Raw genomic sequence first — 13,936 nt, 5'->3', positions numbered from 1 at the left:
CAGACCAAAGGGTCCCAGGTTCGATTCTGGTCACCAGCTTGTACCTTGGTTGCAGGCTCCTCCCTGGCCCGGGTCCCTGGTCAGGGCTCATGCAGTAGGCAACCAATTGATGTATTTCTCTCACATTAATGTTTCTCTCTGTCTTTCCCTCTCTCTTCCACTAAAAGATCAATGGAAACATATCCTCTGGTGAGGATTAATAACAATAACAACAGAACAATAGAAATGGTTACGATGGTAAATTTATGTTATGTTATTTTACCACAATAAAATGATAAGATATCCTTTTAGTTATGAGGGACATGTTGTTCCAAGTGTTTGGTGTACCACTTAGCCCTCAGCATCAGCCCCCATAGGGATCTGCCTCAGCTGCAGAGAGCCACTGTAACCAAGGTCATGCCTCCTTCTGAGGCATCTCACATGCCATGACATTTGGCATCTGGTCACCAATACCAGCCAACTCTAAGGGATCATCCTCAACCCAGACCTTCCTGGTGATTTTAGGAGGCCTTTGAGGGGCTTCAACTTGGCTTGACTTCTTCCACTGCCCTTCCTTGTTACAAAGAGTTTGCATAACCACAGAGTGTGAGGGAACAGTCCCTGCAAGACTGTTTTTACTTAAGACACCAGCCACAAGTTCAGAAGCCCCCGAGGCCACCCCCACTTCATACCAGTAAGCCACAAACTCAGGGTCTCCCTCATATTCAATAATTTGCTCAAGTGACTCAGAATGAGGGCATTTCCTCAGGTTGAAGAATCAACAGCATGAGCCACAGAACTTAGGACAGTGTTGTATGTAGGGTTACAGTTTGATTACAGCAAAGGAATACAAATTAGGACTAGTGAAAAGAAGATAGACAGGGAATACTGAAGCATCCCATATATAAAGCTTCTTGTCCTCTCCCCATGAAGTTCTGACCTATTACCCCCTCCTGACACAATGTGACACAATACTCTGAGTCTTGCCAACCAGGTAGCACACCTGAGCTCCAGTATCCAGAGTTTAATGAGGCTTTGTTACCTAGATGTGATAAATTGAATTATTGCCCATTTGGTTGAACGCAGTTTCCAGCTATCCTCCCCACTGGGCTGACATCATTTGGCCTAAAGCCCCACCTCTTGATTTCCTTGGTTAGTCTTTTTGGCATGACCAATCTCCATCTTGAATCATCTCATTAGTATAAATTAACAGGTGTCATTGATCGGACGCACCACAAATAACAAATCAATCCTATCACTAGAGAAATTTAAAGGGTTTCATCTTTCTTCATTATTTTGTTCTATTTGATATTTTTATTGTGGTTAAACTTATATATCATAAAATGTACTGTTACCAGTTTAAAAGTGAATGTGCCCAACATTTCAAAAGGCCAATATTCAAAATGTTAGTTTGGAGGAAGGAAAGGTTTATTGATCAAGATGGTGCCTAATTGGGAAGGTGGGGGCCTTAGAGGTTCCTCAAATCCATCTTCCCCCAGCCCCAAGGTAAGGCTTCTTTTAAATCAGGGAAGGGAAAATGGGAGGGACAAGAGGTGATTAATGGCAGCAGACATCTCTGGGCACCTGCAGGGATCTGAGGAAGAGCAAGAAATCTGTAAATCTCTCTGTTGAGTCCGGCTGATGTTTGGTAAACACTCACTATTTTTCACATATTTCCCCAACTTCTGGCAAGGGGTTATTCTTCAAAAAACTAGAGTCTCAAACAGAATTCCTCTAATGAGTTAGCATATCTATAGCAGGAGCTTGAAGACCATGGGGGAAATGCAGGCTGAAAGGAAGACAGCCTCAGAAACCAAGTATTTTACTTTCTTACCGTAGCATTTTAACAATTTTTAAGTGTACTGTTTATACCCTTGGCATTAAGTACATTGGCAGTGTTACATATCTAATACCTTAATCAATAAAGAAATTTAAAAAAAGAAAAACTTTTCCATCTTCCCAAACGGAAACTCTGTACACATTGAACACTAAGTTCCCATTCTTTCACTCTTTCAGAACCTGGCAAACTCCAGTCTACTTTCTGTCTATGAATTTTACTGCTCTTGGTAACGTATGTAAGTAAAATAATATAGTATTTATCCATTCAGAATGTCTCCATTTGGACATTTCAAAATGTCAACTCCTAATGTTCTCTTTCCTTCCCAATTTGCTCCACTCACAGACCTCCCTGTCTCAGTGGGTGCAATTCCATTCTTCCAGTTGATCAAACCCCACACCCTGGAGACATTCTCGGCTTTTCCCCTCTCTCACACCCTGACTGACAACAAATTCTGGTGGCTCCTCCTTCAAAATGTAGCACAACTGACCACTTCCAACCCTTACACTACTATCCCTACTCTGGTCCTAACAACCTATGTCACACCTGGATAGCATAAGCCAGTCCAAGCAGCCTGCTTCACAACCTACCATCCATGCTCAACCCAGCAGCCATAATGATTTCTTAAAATCCTAAGTCAGACCATCTTATGTGTCTGCTCAAACCCCTGCAGTGACTCCCAGTCGCTCAGAGTAATGAAGGCAAAGCCCTTCAGTGGCAGAGAAAGCCTCACAGGATGACCCCTGAAGCCTGTCCTCCACTGAGCTGCTCTGCTTCCCTCACTGGCTCTGCTGCAGCCACATTGCCTCCAGGCAACCTCCCACCTCAGGGTCTTGGTATTAACCTCACCCTCTGCCTGGGGCACTGTTTCCCCACATGTGCACTCACCTAAATCATTCACCATCTTCACAAATGTAACTTTCTCAGTGAGGTCTATGAAGACCACTGGTTTGAATATGACAGCCCGCTCCTTCCCATACCCCTGATGCTCTTAATCCTGTGGCAGTTGAGCCTAAAATAATGACTGACACATAGTAAATAGTCAGTAAATATAGGTTTGGTAAGTTGATTAGACAAATGTGGTTCTGAAGGATCTGCCAGTAACATTGTCTCCTGACCGCAGTAGATTACTCAACGTGCAAAGAAGACATGCCTGTGCCAATTAGAATCTTTTTCAAGGTATTTTTTTTTTTTTAACACAAAAGAGCTTAAATACATCTAGTTTCTATTAAGTAGTGAAGTTACCAGATGTGAGTAATGAGAGCAGCTGTTTCCCATGTCTCTTTTTATGTAGAGGTAACCAGTCTGAGAAAATAAAGCTGATAATCTGAAAGGAAACTCTCACGATGGTTGAGCCCCTACGTGCAGTTGTGCCAGTGCACAGCCGAGTCTCTGCTCCGCTAGGTTCAGATGAACCAGGAGATTCTCTATCTGTCACTTGCCACCAAAGCTCACCTGTCCAGTGCGGCCTCATCTCCATGTGAGCCAGGATCAGGAGATGGTCATGCTCAAAGAAAATCAGCAAGGGAGCTTTTCCATCTTCTCAACTCAAGACTTATTGATCAATTGTTGGTAAATTTTATATCACACACATCCTGTCATAGGTTGAATAACCTCCCAAAGATTTTCAAGTATTAAGCTTTAGATTCTAGAGTCTAGAACCTGTGAATATGTTAGCTTGGATGGCAATAGGCACTTTGCAAATATGATTTAGTTAAGGATCTTCTGATGGGGAAAGTATCATGAATTATCTGGGTGAACTCAATCTAAGTACAAGGGTCCTTATCAGAGGAAGTTAGAGGGACTAGGGAGAGATTTGATGTTCTACTGTTGAGTTTAAAGATGGAGGAAGGCATCACAGGCTAATGAATGCAGGAGATTTCTAGAATTTGGAAAAGGCAAGGAAAGAGATTCTCTTTCAGAATTCCCAGGAGGAAAGCAGCCCTGCTGATACATGTTAGACTTCTGATCTCTAGGGTTGTAAATCCTTTTAAGCCTCTAGACTTATGGCAATTTGTTACAGCAGCAATAGGAAACTAATACACCTCTTTAAAAAAATGTACGCATCTCATTGCCACTGGCTTAAATCAGCTCCCCATCATCTCTCCCCAGGACTATTTCAGTAGCCTCCTTATTGTTTCCTGTACCTCAAATTTCTCCCAGTCAGGGAAATGACAAAGTCCTCACATTATACTAAAGATGATGTAGACAAAAGGGGCCACGGAAGGCCTGCATGGCGGTCTTGCAAACTCAGAGACCTAAAGTAACCACAAAGGATGGTTCGAAATTAAGCTTTAATTAAAAGCAGTTACGGTGGGTAGTCACCTCCTAGGTCGGTATCTACACTGACAAGGTCAACTTCCGGAAGCCAATTCCAGCATGTCAGCAAGGGCTGAATCATCTGGAGTGGCAAGGGCATTTCCCCAAACCTGAAAAGGATGCTTAAATTGATTGCTTGCTGCCAGACAGCTAAGGGCATCTCAATCTCCATGTTATTGCCCCCTGTTGGCCAAACACCTGAACAGCCGTAGGCAATTCTTCCAATCTGACAATGGATTCTGTACCTAACCCTACCCTTTGAAGTATATATCTCTACCTTGCCTGAGGACAAATCCTATATAATAAAGAGCTAATATGCCAATGGTCATCACCCTGTCATGCTATAATGACTGATCAGCAGGAGGTGGGAGGCAGGGCGCCTCCTTGCACGATTTCGATCATGCACTGGGCCTCTTGTTGTGTTAATAAAAAGCAAGGGGTCCTGAGACAAGGAGAACTTAGTTCCTTTAGCTAAGTCTTCTCTAACTCCCCAATGCCTTTCAAAATTATGTTTCGTCTCTGGACTCTTATTTAATTTATGCACAGCCCTTCTCCAGATTTCTGAACCCTTCTTGGTGCCAGATTAAGACCCCCGGCAGTCAAGCTTTACCTTAACTGAGCCTATCTGTCTTTTTGCTTCTATAGTAACATACCCTTGAAATGTCTGGGTAACTTGCAACTTCCCTTTTTCTGGACCCCTTAGGGCACAACCTAATGTGCCTGGGCATCAGGATAAATAAAACAAATTATCATGCTAATTATTCCTGCAAACACTTAAGTATGTGTCTATCGTTTTGCTCTTTATCCAATTCCAGGGGTTTCCTCACTTTACTTTCTCCCTCCTCTCTCGTCTATCACCAATAGATTTCATGTAACCCACCTATTGCCGGGAGCCGGTCCATCCTTGCTGTTTCAAGGGACCTGGCATATATGGCATATTGTTCTTAATATGTTTGCTCACCTTCTTGGCGCTATGTGTTTTAACCAAGGTCACCTCTCCGAGAAAGGTGGTTTTCCCAGGTAGGGATTTTCCCCTGAAGTTAGGGAGGGGATAAAACTCCTTAACTAAGTGCCAGGTGGGTAGTTAATCACTTTAACTACAAACAATCATGCTTGAGCTACATAATCTTTACTCCCTGGAATGGAGATAAGAAACGTCCTAACCTTTGTAATAGAAATTGACAGGATTAAAATCGGCTGGTATAAATACGGATGTAACAAGACAATAAACATCAGATCCACATCAGCTCCACATCAGCTCCACATCAGCTCCACATCAGCTCCACATCAGCTCCACATCAGCTCCACATCAGAACCTCATCAGCTCCTCATCAGAACCTCATCAGTTCCTAACCAGAGCTCCGACCAGAACTTTGGCTGGAAATCCTGGCTATAGGTCCTGACTAGGCTGCTGATCAACTGAAGGCTGTCTTCGTGTCATTCCTTCTTCGCCGACTCCGTCCACACCTTTGGGGACCCAGCCCAGAGAACAGAGCTTTTGGCAGTCATTTATGCCTTTGAACAATTGCAACAGGTTCCCTTTAACTTGTACACTGACTCTCAATATATAGTTAAATTATTTCCTCATATTGAGACCGCCTCTCTCCCACAAGGAAGAACAGCCATTTTCTCTTTGTTAACTCAGCTACAAACTTACATTCATAAACGAGAAAAGGCTTTCTATATTGGACATATTAGAGCTCATTCCTGTCTACCAGGACCCTTAAGCGAAGGAAATTATCAGGCAGATCTACTAACTCGCCCAATAGTTGGTACAGCTCTAGAAGAAGCCCGGCGGTCTCATGCCATTCATCATCAAAATGCTTCTGCTCTCCGTCTATATTATCGCATATCTAGAGAAGCTGCTCGAAGTATTGTGCGTGACTGCGGCCATTGTCCTACTCATTTTCCTAGCCCTGCTACTGGAGTTAATCCAAGAGGACTTAGACCCTGTGACTTATGGCAGATGGATATTACTCATGTCCCATCTTTTGGCAAACTTTGCTATGTGCATGTTTGTATTGATACCTTTTCTCATGTTATCCTTGCTTCTGCACGTACAGGAGAAGCCTTTAAAGATGTAAGTCAACATTTATTCCAATGTTTTTCCTACCTAGGAATACCAAGGGCACTTAAAACAGACAATGGGCCTGCCTATACCTCTAGAGCTTTTAAAAACTTATGCTCTACATTCGGCATCGCACATACTACAGGAATACCTTACAATCCTCAAGGCCAAGCAATAGTAGAAAGGGCTCACCAAACTTTAAAAACACAAATTAAAAAATTACAAGAAAATGAGTTTAAATATTCCTCTCCTCATCATGTTCTACAACATACTCTATTTGTAATTAATATACTAAATGTAGATTCTGAGGGAAATTCCCCGATGTACAGGCATTGGAACCCTGATCTAACTAAACCTAAAGTCCTCGTCAAATGGAGAGACTTGCTTACAGGAGCCTGGAAGGGACCTGATGTACTTTTAACCCGGGGGAGAGGATATGCTTGTATATTTCCACAGGACGCAGACTCACCTGTGTGGATTCCAGACCGTCTAGTCCGACCTTATGTCTCACCATCCTCTGTTTCCACCTCACCCTAGCACACTTGACCAGTGCCCATCTGCAGCAGATGTGCAGCCCTGAGCTGGAACAATCTGTCCATTGGGAGGATCACATGTGCCTCCATATGTCCCAGCTTTGCCCCACATCTTCTTTCCTTTTTCCTTTTTCTTAAAAATCTAACTACTTGTTTGCTGGTTCTTTGGCCTGTCTCCTTCTCTCCTGAACACAGCCTTTTCTAGAATCTCCCTACCCTACTGTTCCAGGAAGGGCACCTCCCTTTTATGCCGTGACTATGGATGTTTGGTATATGTCCCATACATGGAGTTGTCTTGTGCCAAGAGCCCGACATCCTGGGCTGAGAAAGCCCTGTCCTGGGACTCTCCTTTTTCCTGTATTGGCCCCTCTGACCCTTGTGTCAAGAGGGACCCTCTTCTTACAATCCAATTGCCCACAGCTGTTGCCTGAGTTCTCTGTTAATGCTGAGGTCACGGTGACTGGTACCATGGATATGTCTCTCGCCCAATGGAGTGAGCTGGGTTCTCTCTGGAGAAGAAACCTGGGTTCCCCAAGATATGTGATCAATGCCGGGACCCCGCCAGCAGACGAGGGGATCCAAAGGCAGTTGCTGGGCATGGAGGCCAGAGGGACATAGACTACCAAGGAGACAGAACTGAACCTCACATTACCCTGCTTGGCCCCGGAGCTTGGCTGGTTAGTCAAAGACGGGTAAGATTCCTCAGGGAGGAACAACCTAAGACAGGCACAGTCACAGAGGGGCCAGTAGGAGAGAACTTGGGGTTCAACAGAGGTGGGTCACAGATCCTCACCCCCCCAATGGTGCAGGGGCTTGAACACTCGCCCCTTCTGAGGAAGGTCTCCTTCCCCCATGGCTGCTCCTCGCTTCCCATGTCCAGCCCAGATAGGGATCCAGATAACGAATAGAGACTTGGCCCAGCTCAGATCGGGAACAGAAAGAGACTTGGTCCAGCTGAGATCAGTACCTAGATAAGAGACCTGGCTGACAGCAGCTTCCCTTTCACTGCAACAGGACTTGTTTCTCATTTCTACCTTGGACCACAGGGAAAGGGGCAGCTGAAAGAAAGGGCTGGAGCAGGATGCTGCCTTCTTCCCTTTCTTCTTCCTCTTTTTTCTGAACGCTTCCATGCCTTGTAGTTCTTTTGCTTTCTTTTCTTTTTCTCTCTACTACCCTCCATCCTCCATAACAGCTGACCCAGAGAACACAGCTTGCTCCTCCTTGGACGCCGACGCCACCATCAAGCACGGCCCTGATGGACCCTTTGATGCAGCCCTTCAACTCGCTGACACGTCGGGAAGCCCGTCGCCAGTGATGCCACCCGCTAGCCAGACCAACAAGGACAACCAAACCAACAACTTGAGGACAGCTGAAATCTCTTGACTGAAGAGGCCGGCAACCTCCTAAGGAACGGGGCTCCTTGTGCGCTTCATCCACTATGTTTATAGCTATGCTTATTGTCATTGCTTGCCAGTCTTCTTCCAAGTCTTAAACAGCCCAATCTGAGAGGTGGCCGCTGATTTGCATGCGCTATCATTTAAAAAAAAAAAAAGGGGGAATTTGCCGGGAGCCGGTCCATCCTTGCTGTTTCAAGGGACCTGGCATATATGGCATATTGTTCTTAATATGTTTGCTCACCTTCTTGGCGCTATGTGTTTTAACCAAGGTCACCTCTCCGAGAAAGGTGGTTTTCCCAGGTAGGGATTTTCCCCTGAAGTTAGGGAGGGGATAAAACTCCTTAACTAAGTGCCAGGTGGGTAGTTAATCACTTTAACTACAAACAATCATGCTTGAGCTACATAATCTTTACTCCCTGGAATGGAGATAAGAAACGTCCTAACCTTTGTAATAGAAATTGACAGGATTAAAATCGGCTGGTATAAATACGGATGTAACAAGACAATAAACATCAGATCCACATCAGCTCCACATCAGCTCCACATCAGATCCACATCAGCTCCTCATCAGCTCCTCATCAGCTCCTCAGCAGACCCTCGGTCAGATCCTAACCAGAACCTAGCCAGAGAACATGGCAAAAGATCCTGGACAGAACCTGGCTACAGAACTTCACTGGAGAACCTAGACAGAACATGGCAGGAGAACCTGGAAAGAACCTGGCTGGAGAACCTTGCTACAGAACCTGGTGACTGAACCTGGCTGGAGCATCTGGAGAACCTAGCAAGAGAACATGGCTACAGAACATGGCAGGAGACCCTGTCAAGAGAACCCGACTATGATGATCAACTGAATGCAGCCTCCGTGTCATTCCTTCTTCACTGACTCCGTCCACACCTTTGGGGACCCCTGGACCTGCTGGGGCTGGACCCCAGCAACCTATGACCCTTCCTTAGTTGTGTTTTTCATTATTTTTTGCTTTATTGATTAAGTATTACATATGTGTCCTTATCCCCCCTTTGCCCCCCCTCATGCCCTCACCCCCCCTAATGTCTGTGTCCATTGGTTAGGCTTATATGCATGCATACAAGTCCTTCGGTTGGTCTCTTCCCCTTACCTCCACCCTCCCCTACCTTCCCTCTGAGGTTTGACGATCTGATCAATGCTTCTCTGTCTCTGGATCTGTTTTCATTCATCAGTTTATGTTGTTCATTATATTCCATAAATGAGTGAAATCATGTGATATTTATCTTTCTCTGACTGGCTTATTTTGCTCAGCATAATGCTCTCCAGTTCCATCCCTGCTGTTGATGTCTACCTTCCTTTGATTGCAGTGTATAAATATAGACATAACCCGCCATTCTCCAGAGCATTATCTCAATCTGTTGAGGTTCTGTTTCCCGGCAATTGTCAACAGTTTGGCTCAAATAAACTCACAAAAATTCTTTACAGGTTTGAATGTTTTTATGTTAACAATGAGAACATGGCCCTGGTGCTAATCTTATATAATAAAAGTGTAGTAAGCAAATTGTCCCCTCAATCGGGAGTTCTTCTGGGAGTTCAACCAGGAGGTGGGGCTGGCCGGGGGAAGGGAGGGAGTACCTGTCCAGCAGCCGGCAGCCACTAGGGACCTACCAGTGCACGAATTTAGTGCACTGGGCCTCTAGTTTGCTTATAAAATTCTTAGTAGGTCAAATTATACTATTGACAGTCTATCTCCCATCTATGTATCCAACCTTGTTTTTAATAACTGACCTACAAGTTCTATACATTTTCTGATATGCCTCACTCTTGAATGTTCTTGAATATGACCCAAATCTATTTTTCATTAAATTTCTACTCATAATCTATTATTCAACACAAGCATATTCTCTTAGTAGAATCTTTTCCTTAATACCAAGTGTTGGCAAAGATGTGGAATCTTCACACATTCCTGGTGGGAATGTAAATTGGTGTAGCCACTTTGGAAAATATTTTGGCAGTTTATTTTTTTTTAAATATAATTTTATTGACTTCAGAGAGGAAGGGAGATGGAGAGAGAGATAGAAACATCAATGATGAAAGAGAATCATTGATTGTCTGCTTCTTGCAGGCACCCCACTGGGGGTCCAGCTTGCAACCCAGGTAGGTGTCCCAACAGGGAATGGAACTGTGACCTTCTGGTCAATGCTCAACCACTGAGCCATGCCAGCTGGGGCAGTTTGGCAGTTTTTAAAAGTTAAATGGAGCTCCAGAGCAACTTTCTGGTTTTCCTGCTAGATCCCTGGCAGGGGGCCTGCAGGAGGCAGCCAATCAATGATTCTCTCCCATCATTGATGTTTCTATCACTCTCTTTCCATCCCTTTCTCTCTGAAATCAATTAAAAAATGTATTGTATTAAAAAAGAGCTGTCTCTGACAGGAAATATTTCCCTATCACTTCTGCTATCATATATTGAAAAAGTAGGTTCCAGCTGGTGCTGAATGTTGGAAGTCATGCAATAGAGATGGTGAGAGGATCCCAGGGAATGTTGGCAGCATGTACTCCTCAATGCTTCCTTACCGACTCAATTCTATCAACATTTTCCCTCCAAAGTGAATTAGGTTCTAAACATGTTCCACATATCTGTAACTAATATTCCTGAGGCACCACAACAAAGTTCCAGAAATAAATTAAATCACGTGAGAAAACAACTCTTATTTTACTGTGTTCATTATTATTTGATTTTGGATCTTATAGCGTATATCTCAAAATTGTAATAAAGGAAAATATAAGTCAAATAAAAAAGTAAAGGAAGGATGATGCATGGAAAGAAGAATCACAAAGTATGACATATCTCAGTTTTTGAGTCAGTAAACTCTTATATGTCATCTGAAGACAACATCTTTCAAATCTAGATTCCTACTCTGAATTTGAAAATCAGCCCTAACCAGTTTGGCTCAGTGGATAGAGCATCGGCCTGAGGACTGAAAGGTCCCAGGTTTGATTCCGGTGAAGGGCATGTACCTTGGTTGCGGGCACATCCCCAGTAGGAGATGTGCAGGAGGCAGCTGATTGATGTTTCTCTCTCATCGATATTTCTAACTCTCTATCCCTCTCCCTCCCTCTCTGTAAAAAATCAATAAAATGTAATTTTTTTAAAAAAAGAAAGAAAATGCCCTTGCTGGTTTGGCTCAGTGGATAGAGCATTGGCCTGTGGTCCGAAGGGTCCCAGGTTTGATTCCAGTCAAGGGCACATGCCTGGGTTGTGGGCTCGGTCCAACGTGCAGGAGGCAACCAATCAATGATTCCCTCTCATCATTGATGTTTCTATCTCTCTCTTCCTCTCCTTTCCTCTCTGAAATAAATAAAAATATACTAAAAAAAAAAAAAAAAAAAAGAAAAAAAAAGAAAGCAGGGATTTAAAAAAAAAAAAGAAAGAAAATCACATAAAAGTTCCTATGTAAGGTAGGATAGTAAAGTCAATTTGCTAGGCTGTAGTTCAACTCAATCTCAGCATCTTTTTTTTTTTTGAAAAGTGAAGTGAGAAAATAATCTCAAAGAAATGTTTTCAAGACAAAATTAAGTCATTCATGTGAAGAAACAGGTAGCGTCCCGATATCATAAGCAGGTTGTTCTGATTACTGTATGATTTTAATATATTTTCTTCTGGAAAAAAACAAGCAAACAACCCAATTAAGGTGAAGATCAGCAACATATGAAGACAACATTTTGGGAAACTAAGTCAGCACTTGATATGATATGTGCTTTAAATTAAGAATAGCTGCAGGAATGCTGACTAAACATGGAACATTGTGGACACCATAGAGGGAAGAAAACTAAAAAAGGAATATACAAGGGAGTTGTTGAAAAGAAACTAATACAGAAACAAACAAATGTGAAATCACAAATGCTTTGGAAATAAACAAAATCAAGCCTGTCTTTGAGGTGTGAAAAAGAACCAGATATTTAAATTTTGCAACATTTACCTCTGGGCACACAAGGTACACTTAGTTCTGAGGCCAGTGATCCATCACAGACAAGATGCTGCTAAGTTGAGGAGCCTTCTCAGGGCCCCCTTCACATCCTTGTTCCTCAGGCTATAGATGAAGGGGTTCAGCATGGGGGTGACCAGGGTGTACATGACTGAGGCAACTGAGTTTTGTAGGGAAGAATGGGTCAAAGCGGAACAGAGGTAGACCCCCAGGCCTGTCCCATAGAACAAGGAGACCACAGAGAGGTGAGACCCACAGGTGGAAAATGCTTTATATTTCCCTCCTGCAGAGGATATTCTCATTAAAGAGGAGACGATCTTAGAATAAGAAAAAATAATTCCAGTAAAAGGAAACACAACCAATAGGACAGTAGCTACATACATGAAAATGTTATTGATGAGGGTGTCAGAGCAGGCCACCTTGAGGATCTGAGCCAGTTCACAAAAAAAATGTGGAATTTTTGTGCCCACACAGAATGTCAGCTGCCTCATCAATAGAATATGAACGAGGGAGACCCAGAAAATAATGAGCCAAGACACAAGAACCAGAAAACCACAGAAGCGTGGGTTCATGATGACTGTGTAGTACAAGGGTTGGCAGATGGCCACATACCGGTCATAGGCCATCGCAGTGAGGAGGAAGTTGTCCATTCCAGCAAAAATCATAAAAAAATACACTTGAATGAGGCATCCGATGTAAGTGATGTTTTTGCTCTGTGCCTGGATGTTCACCAGCATCTTTGGGACCGTGGTGGAGGTGAAACAGATGTCAACAAAGGACAGGTTGGTGAGAAAGAAATACATAGGGGTGTGGAGGTGGGAGTCAGAGCTGATGGCCACAATGATGAGCAGGTTTCCAAACACAGTGAACAGGTACATGGACAGGAACACTCCACAGAGGAGGGGCTGCAGTTTAGGATCATCTGAGAGACCCAGGAGCAGGAATTGTGACACTTCTGTGTGGTTTTCAGCTTCCATGCAGCTGGTGTGTCTTATAAAGAAAAAAGTCAAGGCAACATTCAATAAGCAGCCAAGTGGCATCTCCGTTATTCATCACATTTTGGTTTCACCTTTGCATGAACATCTTACATGATCTAGTAGTCATTCCTATGCCAATGACTCACTCATTCAAGTGGTAACCCATTTTTATTTTAAATTGTGTAATTATTCAAACTTTCTTTAATTTAGCAGAAATCTTTCTCTCTCTCTTGATGTTCTCCTCACTAATTCTATTATCCAAATTTATGGACATATACCAATTTCTTCTTTCATATGAGCCTTACAAAATAACTAAAGGCATTTAAGGTCTTTTCTTTGATAATATCTATACTTCTTTCATTTTGTAATAGTGATTAAAACATGTGTTTTCAGCTCTTGTAACCTTAATCCTGTAACCTGATGCTTTATATTGATGTCACAATTAACTCTATATGTACCTTCCTGTGTTTCTTTTTAAAATGTGGTTACCTCTATTACCATCTTTCTGAGGTAAAAAAATGCCTTTACTCACAGTAACAACTTGATAAAATATAGCTGTTATTATCATTATTAATCCATTCCTTCATCTCAATTATTAATAAGCCTCATCCAAGGATATTTTTCCCCATTGATTTTTAGAAAGTGTAAAAAAGAAGGGGAGAGACAGAGCGAGAGAAAAACAACAATGTGAGAGAGACATTATTTGGTTGCCTCCTGCATGCTCCCCTGCAACTGAGGTACATGGCCTGAATCAGAATTGAATCCACGACCCTTTAGTCAGTCGGCCAACGCTGTAATCTCTGAGCCAAACCAGTGAGGGCTCAATTATGTTTGATATAGAACTCTTCCAAAGTACAGTATAGAGCTGTGATTTA

The 13,936-nt window shown here is 43.0% G+C and overlaps 1 protein-coding gene across 1 annotated transcript; it reads right to left on the bottom strand.

Annotated features, from left to right (window-relative positions):
* Window positions 1-12,122: 12,122 nt before the first annotated feature.
* LOC139009802 (olfactory receptor 7D4-like) lies at window positions 12,123-13,061 on the bottom strand. Its single transcript, XM_070413914.1, has one exon. It carries the CDS (start codon window positions 13,059-13,061, stop codon window positions 12,123-12,125), a length of 939 nt encoding a protein of 312 aa, XP_070270015.1.
* Window positions 13,062-13,936: the final 875 nt, after the last annotated feature.

The sequence above is a fragment of the Myotis yumanensis genome, unplaced genomic scaffold, assembly GCF_028538775.1.
Source record: "Myotis yumanensis isolate MYYU_CA2020_CCGP unplaced genomic scaffold, mMyoYum1.0.hap1 SCAF_5, whole genome shotgun sequence".
In the NCBI taxonomy this organism is placed as follows: Eukaryota; Metazoa; Chordata; class Mammalia; order Chiroptera; family Vespertilionidae; genus Myotis; species Myotis yumanensis.
This window is presented reverse-complemented; position numbering and strand designations above follow the sequence as displayed.

Coding starts and splice junctions, on each gene's coding strand:
- LOC139009802 (XM_070413914.1), bottom strand. CDS start 13,061: ATGGAAGCTGAAAACCACACAGAAGTGTCACAATTCCTGCTCCTGGGT.